The sequence below is a fragment of the Hippopotamus amphibius genome, chromosome 1, assembly GCF_030028045.1.
Source record: "Hippopotamus amphibius kiboko isolate mHipAmp2 chromosome 1, mHipAmp2.hap2, whole genome shotgun sequence".
NCBI lineage: Eukaryota > Metazoa > Chordata > Mammalia > Artiodactyla > Hippopotamidae > Hippopotamus > Hippopotamus amphibius.
In genome coordinates this window covers 165,966,897-165,987,905 of record NC_080186.1, presented here as the reverse complement: position 1 = coordinate 165,987,905, position 21,009 = coordinate 165,966,897, and the positions used below count along the sequence as shown (strand labels likewise).

At 38.9% G+C, this 21,009-nt stretch overlaps 2 protein-coding genes across 8 annotated transcripts in view; both read left to right on the top strand.

Moving 5' to 3' along the window:
• The window catches only part of DDX46 (DEAD-box helicase 46), a 61,814-nt gene extending 51,360 nt beyond the window's left edge, over positions 1-10,454 (top strand). For all 3 annotated transcript variants that reach the window (XM_057734680.1, XM_057734672.1, XM_057734689.1), the window contains 2 exons: positions 9,005-9,078; positions 10,315-10,454. In XM_057734680.1, the coding sequence (XP_057590663.1) occupies positions 9,005-9,078; positions 10,315-10,362 (122 nt within the window). In that variant the 3' untranslated portion in view covers positions 10,363-10,454. The remainder of the gene's footprint in view (positions 1-9,004; positions 9,079-10,314) is intronic.
• Positions 10,398-21,009, top strand: part of C1H5orf24 (chromosome 1 C5orf24 homolog) — a 30,547-nt gene continuing 19,935 nt past the window's right edge. For 3 of the 5 annotated variants that reach the window (XM_057734743.1, XM_057734733.1, XM_057734704.1), the window contains exon 1: positions 10,398-10,528. In XM_057734743.1, coding sequence (XP_057590726.1) covers positions 10,514-10,528 — 15 coding nt within the window. In that variant the 5' untranslated portion in view covers positions 10,398-10,513. Of the gene's footprint in view, positions 10,529-14,688; positions 14,714-17,440; positions 17,694-21,009 lie in introns of those variants that run through there. The other 2 variants (XM_057734711.1, XM_057734722.1) reach the window with 2 other exon arrangements.

The window sequence follows — 21,009 nt, the reverse complement described above, 5'->3', positions numbered from 1 at the left end:
TTCATTCCCCCACCCAGTCCTTCCTGCTTTCCCCACTTGGTGTCCATATGTTTGTTCTCTACATCTGGGTCTCTATTTCTGCCTTGCAAATGGGTTGATTTGTACCATTTTTCTATAGTCCATATATATGTGTTAATATACAATATTTGTTTTTCTCTTTCTGACTCACTTCACTCTGTATGACAGTCTCTAGGTCCATCCATGTCTCTACAAATGTCCCAGTTTCATTGCTTTTTATAGCTGAGTAATATTCCATTGTATATATGTACCACATCTTTTTTATCCATTCATCTGTTGATGGACATGTAGGTTGCTTCCATGTCCTGGCTATTGTAAATAGTGCTGCAGTGAACATTGGAGTGCATGTGTCTTTTTGAATTATGGTGTTCTCTGGGTATATGCCCAGCAGTGGGATTGCTGGCTCATATGGGAGTTCTATTTTTAGTTTTGCAAGGAACCTCCATACTATTCTCCGTAGTGGCTGTGTCAATTAACATTCCCACCAAGAGTGCAAGAGCGTTCCCTTTTCTCCACACCCTCTCCAGCGTTTACTGTTTGTCGATTTTCTGATGATGCCCATTCTAACCGGTGTGAGGTGATACCTCCTTGTAGTTTTGATTTTCATTTCTCTAATAATTAGTGTTGTTGAGCTGCTTTTCATGTGCCTCTTGGCCATCCGTATGTCTTCTTTGGAGAAATGCCTATTTAGGTCTTCTGCCCATTTTTGGATCGGGTTGTTTGTTTTTTTGATATTGAACTGTTTATATATTTTGGAGATTAATCCTTTGTCTGTTGATTCGTTTGCAAATATTTTCTCCCATTCTGAGGGTTGTCTTTTTGTCTTGCTTATAGTTTCCTTTACTGTGCAGGAGCTTTGAAGTTTCATTAGGTCCCACTTATTTATTTTTGTTTTTTTTCCATTACTCTAGGGGGTGGATCAAAAAAGATCTTGCTGTGATTTACGTCAAAGACTGTTCTTCCTATGTTTTCCTCTAGGAGTTTTATAGTGTCTGGCCTTACATTTAGGTCTTTATTCCATTTTGAGTTTATTTTTGTGTATGGTGTTAGGAAGTGTCCTAATTTCATTCTTTCACATGTAGCTGTCCAGTTTTCCCAGCACCACTCCTTGAAGAGGCTGCCTTTTCTCCATTGTATATCCTTGGCTCCTTTGTCATAGATTAGTTGACCATAGTTTATCTCTGGGCTTTCTATCCTGTTCCATTGATCTACATTTCTGTTTTTGTGCCAGTACCATGCTGTCATGATCACCGTAGCCTTGTGGTATAGCCTGAAGTCAGGAAGCCTGATTCCACCAACTCCGTCTTTCCTTCTCAAGATTGCTTTATGGGCTTCCTAGGTGGCGCAGTGGTTGGGAATCTGCCTGCCAATGTAGAGGACATGAGTTCAATCCCTGCTCCAGGAAGATCCCACATGCCGCGGAGCAACTAAGCCCGTGCTCCAAAAAAAAAAAAAACAAGCAAACAAACAAACAGAAAAAGATTGCTTTAGCTATTCAGGGTCTTTTGCGTTTCCATACAAATTGTAAAATTTCTTGTTCTAGTTCTGTGAAATATGCCATTGGTAATTTGATCGGGATTGCATTGAATCTGTATATTGCTTTTGGTAGTATAGTCATTTTCACAGTGTATTCTTCCAGTCCAAGAACATGCTATGTCTCTCCATCTGTTTGTGTCGTCTTTGATTTCTTTCATTAGTGTCTTATAGTTTTCTGAGTACAGGTCTTTTACCTTCTTGGTTAGGTTTATTCCTAGGTAATTTATTCTTTTTGTTGCAATGGTGAATGGGATTGTTTCCTTAATTTCTCTTTCTGACCTTCCATTGTTAGTGTATAGAAATGCAGGAGATTTCTGTGTGTTGATTTTGTATCCTGCAACTTTACCAAATTCATTGATTAGCTCAAGTCGTTTTCTGGTGGCATCTTTAGGATTTTCTATGTATAGTATCATGTCATCTGCAAACAGTGATAGTTTTACTTCTTCTTTTCCAATTTGGATTCCTTTTATTTCTTCTCTGATTGCTGTGGCCAGGACTTCCAAAACTATGTTGAATAATAGTGGTAAGAGTGGACATCCTTGTCTTGTTCCTGATCTTAGAGGGAATGCTTTCAGTTTTTCACCATTGAGAATGATGTTTGCTATGGGTTTGTCATATATGGCCTTTATTATGTTGAGGTAGGTTCCCTCTATGCCCACCTTCTGGGGAGTTTTTATCATAAATGGGTGTTGAATTTTGTCAAAAGCTTTTTCTGCATCTATTGAGATGATCATGTGGTTTTTATCCTTCAGTTTGTTAATATGGTGTATCACATTGATTGATTTGTGTATATTAAAGAATCCTTGCATTCCAGGGATAAAGCCCACTTGATCATGGTGCATGATCCTTTTAATGTGTTGTTGGATTCTGTTGGCTAGTATTTTGTTGAGGATTTTTGCATCTAAATTCATCAGTGATATTGGTCTGTAGTTTTCTTTTTTTGTAGTATCTCTGTCTGGTTTTGGTATCAGGGTGATGGTGGCTTCATAAAATGAGTTTGGGAGTGTTCCTCCCTTTGCAGTGTTTTGGAAGAGTTTGAGAAGGATGGGTGTTAGATCTTCTCTAATTGTTTGATAGAATTCACCTGTGTATCCATCTGATCCTGGACTTTCGTTTGTTGGGAGGTTTTTAATCACAGTTTCAATTTCAGTACTTGTGATTGGTCTGTTCATATTTTCTGTGTCTTCCTGATTCAGTCTTGGAAGGTTATACCTTTCTAAGAATCTGTCCATTTCATCCAGGTTGTCCAGTTTATTGGCATATAGTTGCTTGTAGAAGTCTCTTATGGTGCTTTTTATTTCTGTGGTGTCCATTGTAACTTCTCCTGTTTCATTTCTAATTTTATTGATTTGAGTCCTCTCCCTCTTTTTCTTGATGAGTCTTGCTAGAGGTTTATCGATTTTATTTGTCTTCTCAAAGAATCAGCTTTTAGTTTTATTGATGTTTGCTATTGTTTTCTTTGTTTCTATGTCATTTATTTCTGCTCTGATCTTTATGATTTCTCTCCATCTACTGACTTTGGGTTTTGTTTGCTCTTCTTTCTCTAGTTTCTTAGGTGTAAGGTTAGATTGTTTATTTGGGATTTTTCTTGTTTCTTGAGTTAGGATTGTATTACTATAAACTTCCTTCTTAGAACTGCCTTTGCTGCATCCCATAGGTTTTGGATCGTTGTGTTTTCATTGTCATTTGTCTCTAGGTATTTTTTGATTTCCTCTTTGATTTCTTCAGTGATCTGTTGGTTATTTAGTAGTGTATTGTTTAGCCTCCATATGTGTGTTTTTTACAGTTTTTTTCAAGTAATTGATTTCTAAACTCATAGCGTTGTGGTTGGAAAAGACGCTTGATACGATTTCAATTTTCTTGAATTTACCAAGGCTTGATTTATGACCCAAAATGTGATCTATCCTGGAGAATGTTCCATGTGCACCTGAGAAGAACATGTAATCTGCTGTTTTTGGATATAATGTCCTGTAGATATCTATTAAATCCAGCTGATTTATTGTGTCATTTAAAGCTTGTGTTTCCTTATTAATTTTCTTTGTGGATGATCTGTCCATTGGTGTAAGTGGGGTGTTAAAGTCCCCCACTATGATTGTGTTACTGTCCATTTCCTCTTTCATAATTGTTAGCATTTGCCTTATGTATTGAGGTGCTCCTATATTGGGTGCATATATATTTATAATTGTTATCTCTTCTTCTTGGATTGATCCCTCGATCTTTATGTAGTGTCCTTTCTTGTCTCTTGTAACATTTTTTATTTTAAAGTCTATTTTATCTGATATGAGTATCGCTACTCCAGCTTTCTTTTGATTTCCATTTGCATGGACTATCTTTTTCCATCCACTCACTTTCAGTCTGTATGTGTCCCTAAGTCTGAAGTGAGTCTCTTGTAGACAGCGTATATATGGGTCTTGTTTTTGTATCCATTCAGCCAGCCTGTGTCTTTTGGTTGGTGCATTTAGTCCATTTACATTCAAGGTAATTATTGATATGTATGTTCCTATTACCATTTTCTTAATTGTTTTGTTTTTGTTTTTGTAGGTCCTTTTCTTCTTTTATGTTTCCCACTTAGAGAAGTTCCTTTAGCATTTGTTGTAGGGCTGGTTTGGTGGTGCTGAATTCTCTTAGCTGTTGCTTGTCTGGAAAGCTTTTGATTTCTCCGTCGAATCTGAATGAGATCGTTGCTGGGTAGAGTATTCTTGGTTGTAGGTTCTTCCCTGTCATCACTTGAAATATATCCTGCCACTCCCTTCTGGCTTGCAGAGTTTCTGCTGAGAAATCAGCTGTTCACCTTATGGGAGTTCCCTTGTATGTTATTTGTCGTTTTTCCCTTGTTGCTTTTAATAACATTTCTCTGTCTTTAATTTTTGTCAATTTGACTACTATGTGTCTTGGTGTGTTTCTCCTTGGGTTTATCCTGCCTGGGACTCTCTGCGCTTCCTGCACTTGGGTAGCTCTTTCCTTTCCCATGTTAGGGAAGTTTTCAACTATAATCTCTTCCGATACTTTCTCTTGTCCTTTCTCTCTCTCTTCTCTTTCTGGGACCCCTATAATGCAAATGTTGGTGCATTTAACATTGTCCCAGAGGTCTCTTAGGCTGTCTTCAGTTCTTTTCATTCTTTTTTCTTTATTCTTTTCCTCATCAATGATTATCACCTTTCTGTCTTCCAGGTCACTTATTTGCCCTTCTGCCTTAGTTAATCTGCTATTGGTTCCTTCTAGTGTATTTTTCATTTCAGTTGTTGTGTTGCATATCTCTGTTTGTTTGTTCTTTAATTCTTCTAGGTCTTTGATAAACTGTTCTTGTAACTTTTTGATCTTTGCATCCAGTCTTTTTTCAAAGTCCTGGATTATTTCCACCTTCATTATTCTGAATTCTTTTTCTGTAAGGTTACCTATCTCCTCTTCATTCAGTTGTTTTTCTGGCATTTTATATTGTCCCTTCATCTGGTACAAAGTCTTTTGCCTTTTCATTTTCTCTGTCTTTCTGTGGCTGTGGTTATCAGTTCCACAAGATGAAATACTGCTGATACTGCTTGATACTGCTGTCTGCCCTCTTGTGGAGGAAGCTATCTAGCAGGCTCCGGTGCTTCCTGATGGGAGGGACTGATGGTGGGTTGGGCTGGGTGGGCGGAGCTCAGTAAAACTTTAATCTGATTTGGTGGGTGGAGCTCAGTGACACTTTAATCTGCTTGTCTGCCAGTGGGTGGGGCTGTGTTCTCACCTTGTTTGATGTTTGGCCTGAGGCTACCCAGCACTGGAGCTTACAGCCTCTTTGGTGTGGCTAATGGCGGACTCTGGGAGGTCTCACGCCAATGAACAGTTCCCAGAACCCCTGCCGCCAGTGCCCCTGTCTCCTTGGTGAGCCACGGCTTCCCCCCACCTCTGCAGGCAACCCTCCAACACCAGCAGGTAGGTCTGGTTCAGTCTCCTATGGGGTCACTGCTCCTTCCCCCTGGGTCCTGGTGAGCACACTTTTTTGTGTGCCCTCCAAGGGTGGAGTCTCCGTTTCCCCCAGTCCTGTGGAGGTCCTGCAGTCAAGTCCTACTGGCTTTCAAAGTCTGATTCTCTGGTGATTCCTCCTCCCATTGCTGGACCCCCAGGTTAGGAAGCCTGATGTGGGGTTCAGAACCCTCACTTCTGTGGGTGGACTTCTGCAGTATAACTGTTCTCCAGCTTGTTAGTCACCCACCCAGCTTTTATCGGATTTGATTTTAAACTCCTCCTACCTTCTCATTGCGGCTTCTCCTTTGTCTCTGGACGTGGGGTGTTTTTTTTTTTTTTTTTTGGTGATTTCCAGCATCTTTCTGTCGATGATTGTTCAGTAGTAAGTTGTAATTCCAGTGCTCTTGCAAGAGGAAGTGAGTGCATGTCCTCCTACTCTGCCATCTTGATTCCTCTGGTTCATATCTATTTTAAGTCAGGTTTTTAAATGGCACCCTTTTGGGACTTCCTAGGTGACGCAGTGGTTAAGAATCCACCTGCCAGTGCAGGGGACACGGGTTTGAGCCCTGCTCTGGGAAGATTCCACATGCCACGGAGCAGCTAAGCCCGTGTGCCAAAACTATTTTGAGTCTGTGCTCTAGAGCCTGTGAGCCGCAAGTATTGAGCCTGTGTGCCGCAACTATTGAAGACCACGTGCCTAGAGCCCATGCTCCACAGCAGGAGAAGTCACTACAATGAGGAGCCTGTGCACCACAATGAAGAGTAGCCCCCACTCCCAGCAACTAGAGGAAGCCTGTGTGCAGCAACGAAAACCCAACGCAGCCAATAAATAAATGTATAAAAAAAAATTAAATGGCACTCTTTTATGTATCCTGAAGGACTTTTGCTCTGGCAGTGACTCAATGTGTTTCTGAATTATGTGATATTTTTCCTTATTGTGAGGTAAAATGGGGGTTGCTGGCACCTTGATGTTCAAGGAGAGAAAATTACATTGACATCCTTCTGCACTTGGAGCTGGACAGCTCTCTCTTACTGCTTTGTTCATTAGGCCATACAGGATGCCTTTCAGTAGAATCTGATGGTAAAACCTTTGGTAAACATGGAGTCATGCTTGTATATTCAGCTAGAATGTCATAGATGTCATTTAAGCAAAACCAGTATTATATTTAAAAAAAAAATTTTTTTGTAATAACATAATAGTAATTTCTTCTGAGTATCTCTAAGATTTCAAAACCAGTATTTTAAATGACTGCCTTTTAAAGTGGTAAATCAAAGAGATAATTGTTTGCTTTGAAAAAGGATCCCACAAGTAGTTTGTTAATTTAAAGTTAATTATGCTTAGTATAGTATAACTAGTGTATGCCAGGTTTAATTTGTATATAACTTTATCAGAACACATCTCCTGTACTACCAAGTGAAGTGAAATGAGAAGCCCACAGCTTCTGCTGACTTTTCCATCCACCTAACATGGTTCTGGGCTCTTCTTTCCACTGTCACTTGTATGTACTTAAGAAGAAACATCTAATTTTTATAATCTAAGTAAGGTTTTTATTTCCACAGTAAAAAAATAACCTTGTCAGAAATGAATCTTGAGGGCTTCCTAGGTGGCGCAGTGGTTAAGAATCCGCCTGCCAGTGTAGGGGACACGGGTTTGATCCCTGCTCCAGGAAGATCCCACATCCGTGGAGCAACTAAGCCCGTGTGCCACAACTGTTGAGCCCATGTGCTGCAACTACTGAAGCTGACATGCCTAGAGCCCATGCTCCGCAACAAGAGAAGGCATGGCAATGAGGAGCCCGCACACCGCATCGAAGAGTAGCCCCTACTCACTGCAACTAAAAGAAAGCCCGCGCACAGCAAAAAAGACCCAACACAGCCAATAAAATAAATAAATAAATAATTTTTAAAAAAAGAAATGAATCTTGAGAATTCTAGAAACATGAAGATGCTAAATAAGAGCTGGAGACTGGTAATTTAAATGACTTAAAGCTTTGAGAATTTTCATAGATGATTAGATTTAAAGGATCTTTTAGTTTTTGAAACTCCATCCAAATCAGCTGAACACTAATGGGATGAAAACAGGTGTTGGAAGGAGCCTAGTGTCATCTGTTTCTAGTTCTGTAATTGGTGGGACCCCACTGCCTGGCTCCTTAGAGGCTCTGTGTGGCTCAGCAGCTCCCAGCCTCCCACTAGGCAGTGGGAAGAACAGGAAGGACGTATGTGCCTAACCAGCCTGTATAATTTATAGCCTGTTTTGTGACCCTCTCTTTTCACTAGTGGAGAATCCCTTAAAAGCAGCCAGAGTTGTTTTGGGACCAGTGAAAGGAAATGCCACTTTTTCATGACAGCTTATAAACATATGTAACCTATTACCTAAAGAAGCTGTGTAAGTCAAAAATTTAAACTGGTCCAAATGGCCAGGCTCTAAAGCAGGAAAATTGCTCTTGGAGCTGGGTGAGAGTATCATTTTCATTCTTTTTAAAACAGCACAGAATGTCAACAGGCTTCATATCAACTCATGCCAAATGCATATTTCCTCCTGAATTTCATTTTTTTAATAATTTTCATTCTGGCTTGGCTCTTAATTCTACCCTTGGCTTCACATATCCACCTCTCCTCCCTTCCAACACCCATAGCTTTAAAATGTTGTGGTCAGTGGCTGGTGAAGGTATAGGACTTAGATTAGATTAGATATGTTGCTATGAATTCACAGCTATACTCATGGCCCTTTCTTTCCTGTTAAACCTTTTCTTCTTTTTCCTCTTCCTCCCCTCCCTCCTCCTCCCCTCCCTTTTCCACTTTCTTTTTCTCCTCTTCTCCCTCCCACTCCTTTCCTCTCCTCTCTAAAGATTTGAAACAGTTATGATATCTAATAAGGGGAGAAATTTTCCCATTTCTTGTGAATTGTTTATTTGATTTTCTTAAATGATAAAAACAGGATTTCGCTGGTGGTTCAGTATGCTTCTATTGCAGGGGCCACAAGTTTGACCCCTGGTCGGGGAAGTTCTGCATGCCACACAGGGCAGCCAAAAAAAAAATTTTTTTTTTTTTAATATAAAAACACAGTTCTCTATATTACAACCCCAGTTCTGCTTTTATTCTTTGACATTTCACTCCTAGTCCTTAATCTCTAGTCTACTTTTGTCCAGCCCTTTTCCAAGGAATTTATATTTTCCTTTTCCTTTTTCTTTCTCTCTTTTGGACAGATTGCAAATTATCTTTTCTTTGCATACCAGCATACCAAGAACTTGTAACACTAGTACCTCACTAACCTTAACACTCTTAACGCTAACCTCACTGGTTACATTTGAAACTCTAAAAGTAATCATAATAATAAGCAGCCATGATACAGTGTAGATGATGTTCCACCGGGTATTGAAAGACTATCTTGACAAGGAAGTACAATGTTCCTGGAAGTCACCTACAGTATTTCTACTGGATCTCTAGGACATGGATAAACATTCAGTGTAATTCTAATAATATGAATAATGTTCTCACTCACCAGGTGCTAATGAACTGGCTGTGCAGAAAGCAAAGGCAGAAATCACCAGGCTTATAAAAGAAGAACTGATCCGGCTGGTGAGTGAAAACCTCAAGGACTTAGTAATTTGTTTTAATAAATGTTTTATTGAACTATAATATAAATACAGAAAAATAGACAAATGATGTAGATATAGTTTGATGAATTTTCTCAAAGTAAAGCACATTGATGTGATCACTACCCAGATGAAGAAATACAGAGCATCACCAGTTTCCCAGAAGCCCTGCTCATGCCCCTCCTTGTCACTCTTCATTGCCCCCCAAATGTAACATTTTTCTAACTTTCAACAAGGTAGATTAGTTTCACCTATTTTTGAACTCCATGTAGTGGAATCAAATACTGCATACTCTTTCATATCTAATTTCTTTCACTCAACACTACTTTGAGGAAATCAATCTGTGTTTTTGCATGTAGCAGTAATTCTTTTCCTGGCTCTATAATGTTTAAGCATGTGAATATACCACAGTTAATTTAGGTTTTAGACTTTGAGGTCATTTTAGTTTTTGTTTTTTATGAGTAACACTTCTGTGAACATTCTTCCATGTCTCTTTGGTACATGTTAGTTTATATTTCTCTTGAGTATATACCTTGGAGTAGAATTGCTAGTTATAGCATATGTGTAGTTTAGCTTTAAGTTGATATTGCTAAATAATTTTTCAGAGTAGTTATACCAGTTTACATTACCTTCAGCAGTGTATGAAAATTCCAGTTTCTCTACATTTTTGCCAGTATTTTTAGACTTAGGTTAGGACTTGATTTGATTTTGGATAAAGCAGCCTTTTATAGACCATCTTTCCAAGGGAAGCAAACACATCCCTGCAAACTCTCCCCACAGTGTGTACATTGGGATGAGGACCCTTTGAAAGGAAACTTTTATCCTTTCTCTAAGATTGCGTTTTTGAGGGCTTTTCTAAAATTTCCCTTATAGGACATTCTTTTGGGTGGATAAAAAATTTAAAGAATAGAAGGTACATAAAACAAGAGGGAAGATTAAAAACAACCTTAAATCAAGTGATTTTCACCAAGGAAGAGAATGCCACCACTATTAAGTGGTTCAGAACTGTCGTTAAAAAACAAAAAAAAACTGTCGTTAAGGAGTAGTTGAGTGAACACAGAAATGATTGTGGAATAGTTCTTCCTCAATATAATATTAATATTTTTTATTTTAAATATCTGATAGTTTTATAAATTTGTTACGGAAATTGCTTAACATGTTTCTTTTTTTTTTCTTTTCTCCCTTTTACTGATCATGTACCTTTTATTTTCTCTTGTAGCAAAATTCGTACCAACCAACAAATAAAGGAAGATACAAAGTCTTATAAAAACATATGGAAAAAAACTTTTAACCTGTGCTGGTCTGTGATACATGTGGCAGTTGTCTGCAGTTTACAATGTATTTTAAATTAAGATTTTTTAAATTTTGTCTTGCTGATTCTTTGTTTTTTTTTAAATACAAGAAACCAGTATTTGCTAATGAATCTTCTTTCAGTAAGTACCCCCAGAATTATCAAACTATATTTAAAGCAGACCTATGTTCATTAAAGTGTCCTTTAAAGTAAAGCTTAAATATCAATATTTTAAATATCTGGATAATATTCCAGAAGTTTAAGAAAGTTAAAGTATTTGGACTTTCCATTGACGTTAATAAAATATACAAGTCGCTAAGGAGCTCTTCACCTTCTCTTCTTGCAATGAAGTTGTGATCATCTCCTCAGAAAAGGTGAAATTCTCTAATTTTGTTTCCCCATCTTGAGCTTAAATCTTACTTGACTCAGTGGAACAATATGAACTGGATTTAAGAATGGTATAATAGAAATTTTACAAAATGGGTTCAGAGTTTTTGTTTCAGTTTTTATCATCGTATATGGGCCATAGTTGGACTGCTTTTTGGTTTTTGTAAAATTAAAGATTTGTAGTGTAAGAATTTTTTGCATTCCTTTACACTGCTAAGAGTTTTAGTATTTACTACTAAATAGTTTTTGAATTTAGGTTCCCCTCACAACCTCTGGCTCTGCACCTAGCTACTAACTCTTTGCTAATCTTCTTTAAAGAAAGTGATTTGTAGCCTGTAAATATTAATATGATTGCTTTTCCCCCCTAAGTGCTCATTTATACATCTGTACATATGAACATCCTGCCAACCAGATTTTTCTCCAGGATTATTACGTAGGTTGTGAATTTTCTTTCTTAAGAAAAGCATAATGGCACTCATATTTTAGACTCAGACCTTAAGCATTTCTCAGTGAAATTTAGTTCACAAAGAATCATAAATTATATTTTTGAGCCTTCAAATATATTTCCTGAATATTCTAATTTAAATTGTTATAATTAGATCACTTAATATTCTTTTCAGGACTCCTGGTGTGTTAGAACTTCATATTGTTGTCACTCCTTGAAAAAATAAAATTTTCAGGAATTAAATAGATGTATTTCTTAAAGATACAGAAGTTCCTTTGAGTTTTCTTGACCTAAGAGTTTTTAAAAAAGGGAAAAAAAAACAAAGCGTATTAAAGCTGTTAAATCATTTTAATAGTACATTAGGTGGTTAAAGTGACAAGGAGTATCAGTCATGATTTCTTCAATATAAAGTTACCCCTCATAAAAATCTGAGGTATAACTTGGAAGTAATCTTGGACCCCTCACATATCCGCTTTTTTTCTTAGAGGAAGAAAACAGACAAAACATGTGTAACAACAGAACCAAATAAACCTTTTACTCTAAAATTTCAGGTGTCTTGGGCCCCCCCCCCCCATATTATTTATATCCTTATTTTTATTACCTAGTGATAGTTTATTTCCTTTGTTAGAGTATGTTGCAGTCCCACATTAATGGCAATTGGTGCTCCCTTCAGCCTGCTCCATCACTTTGAGATTCAGGGTTTTATATCATTTTAGCATTATTACCTTTATGTTTGTATATCTAGTTGTTATAAGCCACTGATAGTATTTTGTTAAAATGAAACACGTTTCTCTGTTATTACAGTTTTTTAGTGTCACGCTGATTCTTTGATTTTTAAAATTTGAATGACGTACAGATTAATTTGTTTTTTATGCAATATCAATATTTGCTCATGTTTTCTAAATTCCTTATAAAATAAAGTTAATTTAGTCTGCATTTTCCTATAATTATCTTTGCTGAAATGTTTTCTGCTGTTTATCTAATTTTGTTTACATTGCTAGGCATGTGAGAGAACTATTATACTCTCTATCTTTATTAAAAAAATTCTAGCAACCCAAAATATATAGTTCTATCCAAAAATATCTTCCTGAAGAAGTTTCTTAGTCTTTGATGGTGTTTGTATTTGGCATAAGATAGATAGGCTGTAGGTGAAATAATGGGTTCATGTGCCAATTGGTGTTTTATCACAGTGACACTCATTCTGACAAAATGAAAGTATAGAATGAAATGGTAACGGCTAGATTCTCTCCAACTCCTTTTAGACACTTTATTATCTGATATATTTCATATCTTAGCAGCCTTGTTGGTATGCACATGGTGTTCACCTGGTAGTCACAGTGCACCTGTGACTGCAGTCCTTCCTTTGAGAGAGGCAGCCTTTTCCTATGATGCCTTGCTTTGCTTTGTACAACCATCAAAGTCCTTTAGTGGCAGATAACATAGCACTTGTTTAAGGTAGGAGCTGAGGGGGAAATGGTAGTTGAAACGAAGTCCAGGGTAAACAACTATATTTTGTTTTATACAATACCCCATTTTGGTCCTTTTTAGATGATGGATGCTAAGTTCTTGTAGCAGGCATGAATTCTGAGTGGCTAGCCCACTGTGGTTAATGAGCATACTCTTACTCTTAGAATTGAGTCTGGAGCTACCATTTCTTCACATTTTGGTACATAGTTTTATATAAGAATTGGAATCTATTGACATTTTCTTATGCCTTCTGCTTCTAGCATGAAAAGCTGAAGTTAATCTTTAAAAAAGATGTGTGTGTAAATATAAAGAGAGAAAGAGAACAGATGAATGTGTGTGGAGAGGTAGAGGGGATGTCTTAACATTTTATTCAGTTTAGGTGTTGTAACCACCAGAAGACTTTAATAAAATCTGGAATGAGGCGTTTGACTTGGAGTATAGCAACATCTTACATGTTGCTTACTGAAACATATGCTGTGCTCTTAGGCCAGCTCTCTGGAGCTGAAGGTGGCTACATTTCCATCACTAGGTAAAGATTCCCTGATGTATTACCAATTGCAGATATTTGAAGATCCTTTTTTTTTTTTCTGTATCAACTTATAATTTTGCTTGAGCAGTAGAAAGTAATCCAAGTAGAAATGTGAAGGAAAAGTATAAACAAATGAATTCTTTGCGATATCCCCACAATATCAATGATCTCACCTTTCTGGTGCTTTATGGCCAAAATGGTATGTAAGTGCATACCGTCAAATCACATGACTGGTGAGGAATTTACTTTTGATTATTTTTCTTGACCTTGTTCTCTCCCAAATATGGCATAAGCTTATAGAATTTCATGATTTTGAAGCTCAAGTCTTTAAAAAATTCTGAATTTGCATTAACCTTGTTCTTTTGGAGGGGAAAAATGTGAAATAAAAAAGAAAGTTTTAACCCCTTTGGAAAACTGGAACTCACATTACTCTTGGATATCATTAGGATTACTGTAAAAGCTAGAATTTCAGAATTTAAGAAAATCCTAATCATCTTTAATAAATGGAAATACGTGATAGTTCATGTTTTGAATATTAGTCCCTTTTCACAGTTTTGCCTATTATGGAATAAAGAAAATGTGAGGATTCTGTATGAAAAATGTGCTGTTTGTCCACAGGAAAAGCATGTCATTTGAATTTGGCACTCAGTGGTAGGTGGATTTTTTTTGCAGCCTGTCAACTCCCGGCTGTTCTAGCAGCCTTGGGTGTTAAAGTGTCCTTGGCCTTTTTTCCTGAATTCCTAGGAGGCTCTCAGGTGCCAGTGTCCAGCAAGTGCAAGGTAATATTGAAGGTAATATTTTCTTTCCATGCCTTTGCCTGAGGGAGTCTTCTGGAAGCTGAGATTCCCAGAACTGCACTGTTGACTTTTGAAAAAGAGTTCTCCCTTTCCCCCAAGCCAGCCCGTGGCCAAATTCTCAGATTTGGAAAGCTCCATGGAAAGCACAGCAGAGTGGATGCCTTTAAAGAGAGCACAAGTTCCTCTGTAACTTTTTACAGTCTAGGATTGCTATTATAAGTGTGTCTGGGATGGTAATAATTCTGTGATATATATTCAAGTTTGAAAACCACTGATAATCTCCATTTTGTTTTGTTCTTGGATTTTGACTGCCTTTTATCTAAAGCAGTGGTCTCCAAAGTGGGGCACATGTACAGTAAGCCATTGGAAAGCAGGCAGAACATACAGGAGCCGTTATTTGTATGTCTTTTTTTAAAATCTCATCTTTTAAATATTTTGAGTAGATTTTATTATATGTTATTACTTGATATATTGTGTATAGTATTAGTTTAGTATAACAGTACATTACATAATTATAAATAAATTCATGTATTGTGTGGTACTTGGACAACCTTAGAAAAGTTGCTTAAATGCTTTCAAATGTCTCACTTTTTCATATGTAAAATAGAGATATGATAATTCCTATTTCAGGGTTTTCGTGATGATGAGATGTAATAATACATGTAAAGCATTAAAGCATATAAAAACAGTGCCTGGCATATGGTAAGTATTCAATAATATTAGTACTCTTATTACAGTGGGTGACTGAGTGCATTTTCTGATGCTGTCTTTCAATATTGCTTTATTTTTCAATATTGCTATAAGCTGTATATCTAGCAAGGACAGTCAGTGGCTACTGATAAACTAAAATCCAGGAAGTTATGAACATGTTTCAGTTCAAATGATTAGCATTTAAGAACACTTGTTGCCTTAATTGAAAGGTCTTTAGTGGCAGCCAGTTCCCACTGTAGTCAAATATTCCTTTTATGGCCTTCCTTTCTCATGTATACAATCACCATTTATCATGCAAAAGTCTTATTAACAGGTGGTTTGTCTATATGATCTGGCCTATTCTGGGCCAGGCTGAGACTGTTGGAGAAGGAATGAAAAATACTGAATTGAGTTCAAATCATATTTCACAGGTGTACACTTTTGAAGAAGAAATGTTTGGAGATAAGTCAAATAGTGTGACACTTAAGTGCTCTTTTTGCAAATGAAGTGGTGATAAATGGATACGCTCTTGAAAAAGCCTTTATATTCAGCACTAGTTGTGCATTCTACCTGTGTTATGTGTACTATAGCACCTCATGAAGACCAACCTGAGATAATTATCCGGAAACGCCAAATCATTGCATTTAACACTATTCTGATTATTTATTTGAGTTTTTGTCAATCGCACCAGGATGCAAACTTCCTGAGGTTAGTTAGGGACCTTGTCTGTTCTGCATTCCTAGTACTTTGAATTCAATAAATACGTTGAATTGAGTTAACTAGTTACTTGTCCATAGTCACGGAGGATTTAAATCCACCTCTTTCTTTAGTTATAAGCTCATTTAATTTCACAGCCCTACAAGAAAGACATTATCTTCATTTCACACATATGGAAACTTGGAAAAAGCAGTGGACTTGTCCAGGGTACCATGGGTGAATGTTGGAAAGGCATTCAAACCAGGAATGTCTGACTTCCTCTGTTACTCTGGCCACTTCCCCACTGGGCTTGCAAATCATTTGATCTTATTAGTGTGATTTTCTTTTCTTTTCTTTTTTCTTTTCCTTTTTTTGGCTATGCCTTGCAGCTTGCGGGATCTTAGTTCCCTGACCAGGGATTGAACTTGGGCCCTTGGCAGTGAAAGCGGGGAGTCCTAACCACTGGACCACCAGGGAATTCACAAAAGTTTTCTTCTTAAGTGGTTTTATGTACAAATGCCATTTTACTTGAAAGTTTAAAGTTACGGATCTGGAATGGTCATGATATGGCAGCACTACAGTGCATCCTCACATTTCCCTTCGAGAATAAAAAAGAAAACTTGTTTTTAAAATGTTTTTTGGAAGGGTACGTAATATGCCCTGAAATCTGTGTGCATATTTTAGCTGTTTTCTATCCTGGTATTTTCCTTTTATGTATGAACAGTACTAATATCATCAGTCCTATTTTCTAGTATTTTATAGGAGTAATTAGAATGATAATTAGAATCATTTTAGAAAACCCTGCTTGCCAGAAAATGATGGCGCTTGCCTGTTCTATGTTTTGTATTTGGTTTGCTTCCTGGCTCGTATATTCACGCAGAAAAGTTGTTGCTCTTCCTTTATTTCCTACTGGCAGCAGCACTGGGCCAAGTGCTGTGCTCATGGTACAATTCAGTGCTAAGAATGATCTCCTCACACAGTCTTCATTGCATGGGCAGAAGGGACAGCACCTGCCTCTGGCCTCTTCACGCTGTCAAAGAAGTGTCTTCTTGGGAATTCCCTGGTTGTCCAGTGGTTAGGACACTGCGCTGTCACTGCTGGGGCTGGGCTCGATCCCTGGTCAGGGAACTAGGATCTCGCAAGCAGCATGTAGCAGCCGGAAAAGATAAAATTTTTAAAATTTAAAATAAAGCAACCACCATGCTTTAGAAAGAAAGAAAGGGAGGGAGGGAGGGAGGAAGGAAAGAGAAAGAAAAAGAAGGAAGGAAGAAGAAAAGTAAAGAAAGGAAAAAAGTGTCTTCCTCTCGGCAGCCTTTCTAATTCTGGATCCTCTTCTTTCTGACATCCTTGAATTAATGGACGGAAGAAATGGGGAAACCAAATCTTTCTGCCAAGTGGCTTGTATGGGGTGGCCTATATGTCAGAAATCTCGCAATAGCTACACAAAAGAGACTTTGTAAGCAAACTACATCTTGTCCCATCCTTTCCTCTGATGGTGGAATGAAGAATATGTTAATTCAGAGGAGGTCATGAATATAAAAACTTACTAAACTTTTAAAGTTATCCTCACAAATTGAGGCTTTTCATTATTACATGACCCTAGGGCCGAGGGTCCAAACACCTCATGTTATTTGAATATTCTTCATTTTATTTGCAGGTCTCAGATCTCACCCCATCCATCCATAAGTAAAAGTCAGAGGCTGTGTCCTTGTGATTAAAAGCAGTTTCTGGAACAAGAATGCTGGGTTCAAGTCCTGACTCTACCATTTATTAGTCCTGTAATCTGAAAAATGGTAGTAGATCGAGCATCACAGAATTGGGGTGAAAATCCACCCCGGGAAAGTTATTACCCCTCCGGGCGCGCGATCTGCACCAGAGCCTAAGTATCTCCAGCCTAAGCCCCACCTCCTGCCCTCCCCAAGCCGCGCAAGCGCAGCTAGGCGCCCTGGGCTACTCTCCCCAGGCTTGCGTGCTGGTCGTCGGCGGCAGATTGGGTCTCGCGACGTGCGTGTGCGTGCGCGGTACCCGCGAGCTCGCGCACGCCGCTGCTTGCTCTACGGGGCTGTGGCGGCCTCTTCTTCCTGCGTCCGGGGGAGGACCGCGAGCGGTGGCTGCGGTCGGACCTGGGACTCGCCGTCCGCTTCGCCGCCGCCTTGCCCGCCGCCTTGCCCTCCGCCTTGGGCTCTCCGCGCCGTGTAGAGGCGCCGGGCTGGGAAGGGAGCGGCGCCGGCGTGAGGTTCCCAGCCGATGGGCAGCCCCTGGGCGTGCTGAGGGGCCCGGGCTACGAGCGGCTGAGGTAGGTGGGCGCGCGGGGGTTTGTCAGACTGGCCCGGAGCAGAGTCGGGGCGGCGGCTGCTCGTGGAGAAGGCCAGAAGGAGGGCCTAGCCGGCTGGCGAGAAGAGGTCTCCGACCAGCGCCTGAGAAGGGGCTCTGGCCTAGCCCGGAGCGAGAGGAGGGGCCCCAGTCGTAGCCTGCTCTTCTTTGGGCTTGGAGCCATTATTGGGGGGAAGTTCCTCCTGCGGCGGGGGGAGGGTCACCCTTTCTTTTCTTCAAGAGGTCAGAATCAGCAGTCCTCCCCCACCACTTTAAGCTAATGCCTGCTGGCCTCGAGGTGGACGTCTAGATGGAATGGCCTGTGGACTCGTACAGCTTGCAGAACTCCTGGTGCAAGACAGGGCTATCAGTTACGATTCTCGGAGGGTTCGCAACCCTTCCTCTAGTGTGGGCGTGTATCTTCTGCAAAGTTGTTATTGGTAATACATTAATAATCGCTTTCGGGCACAACAGGTAATACATTAATCTAAACGCCTCTTGTCAAATAAGGATTCTGGCACCAGGGAAACTGCGCGGTGGGGCACAATTGACGAGTAGAAAGAAGACAAAGAAGGCCGTTATTTATGTTCTGTCCTAGTATCAAAACTTTCCTTGGTGGGGCAGGGTGCGTGGCTACTGGCATTTGTTTTAGCCTTCGCTGAATAGACTTTCTGAGTGATTGAGGTCGATCACAAATGGACTTTCATTTAGAATTATAAAATCGCATATGATTCTATATATAGTCGTTACAAGCCAAATGACCTGAAATAAACCTCTGAGAATTATGTGTTGTTTGCTCCTCGGAAGAGACCAGAACTTGGATTTCTTGAAAGGAAGATTTTCTCTATGTTTAGAAATGAATGTTTCGTGAAGTTACTAAAAATAGTTATAGTTCTTTATGTTGACAGTAAATACTGCCACATTCAAGAGAAGGAAAAGGAATTATTTCGTAAAGAAAGCCTTCAGGGGTTAAACACAGTAAAACAGCTTCATGAATGGCAAGTTTTAGCATATGCTTTAAGATTCTTATTTAGTTATAGCTAAAATATATAGAAGCTCTTACTTGATTCCCTTGTATTCAGTCAACTATTTTAAAAGATTGGTAATCTTTGCTAGTCTACACAGTCAGTTCTGTATTCTTGGATTTCATTCAGCCCAGACATTCTAGAAATGTAGTATTCATTCTGAGTCTATTAAGAAATGTGGCCTGCGTGATTTCAATGAACTCTGTACTATAGTATGGGAAGAGTCTTTCAAGAAAGAAGTTATCTGGTGAGCCCTGAGGTGGGACCAGGGAGGCATTATTAAATGTAGGATTGATGCTTGTATATGCACATACTGCAAACAAACATATAAATTCTGCACGCCTACCCGTGTGTGTATGTATGGATGTGATGGTTGTGCACACAAGGATCTAATGGTGCTGACTCCTGTCTTAAAAAGTTGACACCTGCAAGTAGAAAAGGATTGGTTTTAGCTTTATCTTTTTTTAGTTAACTATTTACATGAGTAACAATCATAGTAAATTCTTGTCCAGTTTGTTAATCAGTTATTGAGAAAGCAGAATACTGTACTGATTTCTTGGTGGTAGCAGGGAAGGAAAATATAGAATACATAGAAGACTTGCCTTTTAGAAATGTTCTTTAAGTCAGTATCTTATTATATTCTCTGGGATAAACAGCTTTACTCCTGTCTGTTTTGTGTCCTAGTGGTTAGAATAGTGTTTTGCATGGAGTTGGTTCTCAATAAACATGAGCTGTATCAGAGGTAAATGAACATAATACAAACCAAAATCATAAATTCCTGGAGAAGATTAAAGGAATCAAAAATTGGTATAATTTTTTTAATTGCAGTTGTTCTGTTTAAATAGTGTGTTTTTCTTCATTGTTCGTTGAGTTAAGGATATATGGCAGAATCTTGCTTTTGAAAGCCTAACATAATGTAAGCTGAGACTGTATATCCTGAGTGATAATAGATGGTGAATGTTCTAATATATTAAGAGAAGAGTTAAAGGAGGTAAGGTCCAGAGGGAAGGTTTTGGTAAGTTAGTGATAGGAACTAAGAAGGCAAGAGCTATAAAGCATTGAAAGAGACTATAGGAAAAAGCGTTTTCTCCCTTTACTGGCAGTGCTACCTGTGGAAGAGAAGTGGTACCTTTCTACTTCTTTATACTAGAGCTTTCCAGCAGGGTGATTTCTGAATAATAAAATTGAAAAAGGGATCACTTTGGAAACTCTCTGGTGGGCCAGTGGTTAAGACTTGGTGCTTTCACTGTATGGTCCAAGCTGCATGGCGTGGGCAAAAAAAAGAGAAAAAGGGATCACTTTTTCTCTTATAATCTGCTCAAAGGTCTGAGTGTGTTTTTGTTTGTATTTGCATGTGGTGTCTAGTCCAGTTTTATTGTTAATAAACTAGTATTTCATTTCCTATCTAATTCCTGTGTATATTTCTCAATTAGTTTATAACTTGTAGCAGAGAAGAATGTGGTTGGTCCCTTCACAAATCCCAGTGTTGGCTTTTCTTCAATTTGGAAAGCAAATCCATTTGACTTAGGTGTTGTAGATGTTATCAATAGAAAGGGATTTTTTTTTTTGGAATTCCCAGGTGGCACAGTGGTTGAGAATCCTGCTGCCAATACAAGGGACACGGGTTCGATCCCTGGTGCGGGAAGATCCCACATTCCACAGAGCAACTAAGACCGTGCACCACAATTGCTAAGCCTGCGCTCTAGAGCCCGTGAGCCACAAATATTGAGCCTGTGAGCCACAACTACTGAAGCTCACGTGCCTGGAGCCTGCGGTCTGCAACAAGAGAAGCCACCACAATAAGAAGCCCGCCCAACGCAACAAAGAGTACCCCCTCCCCACCGCTTGCCACATAAAGCCCACATGCAGCAATGAAGACCCAATGCAGCCAATAAATAAATAAATAAATAAATTTATTTTTAAAAAAGATATTTTAAGAAAGGTTTTTTGGGTTTTTTTGATATTTGGAGAGGTTATCAACAGAAAGGTTTTGTGATTATTTGGAGAAGTTATCAACAAAGATTTTATGGATATTTGGAGAAGTAGGAGCTTAAGAGGTGAATAAAAACTTCAACAGGAGTATTTTAAATTGAGTTTTCTGTTTTCATTTTAGTATAGCTGAGTGATTCTCATGACAGGTGGTAGATTTTTGCCCCCGCCCCCCAAGGAGTGTTTGGCAATGTTTGGCGAATATTTTGGTTGTCACAAATTGGGAGGGGAAAGAGGAGGGTGACATCTAGAGGGTGGACTGGGTAGAGGCCAGGGATGCTGCTC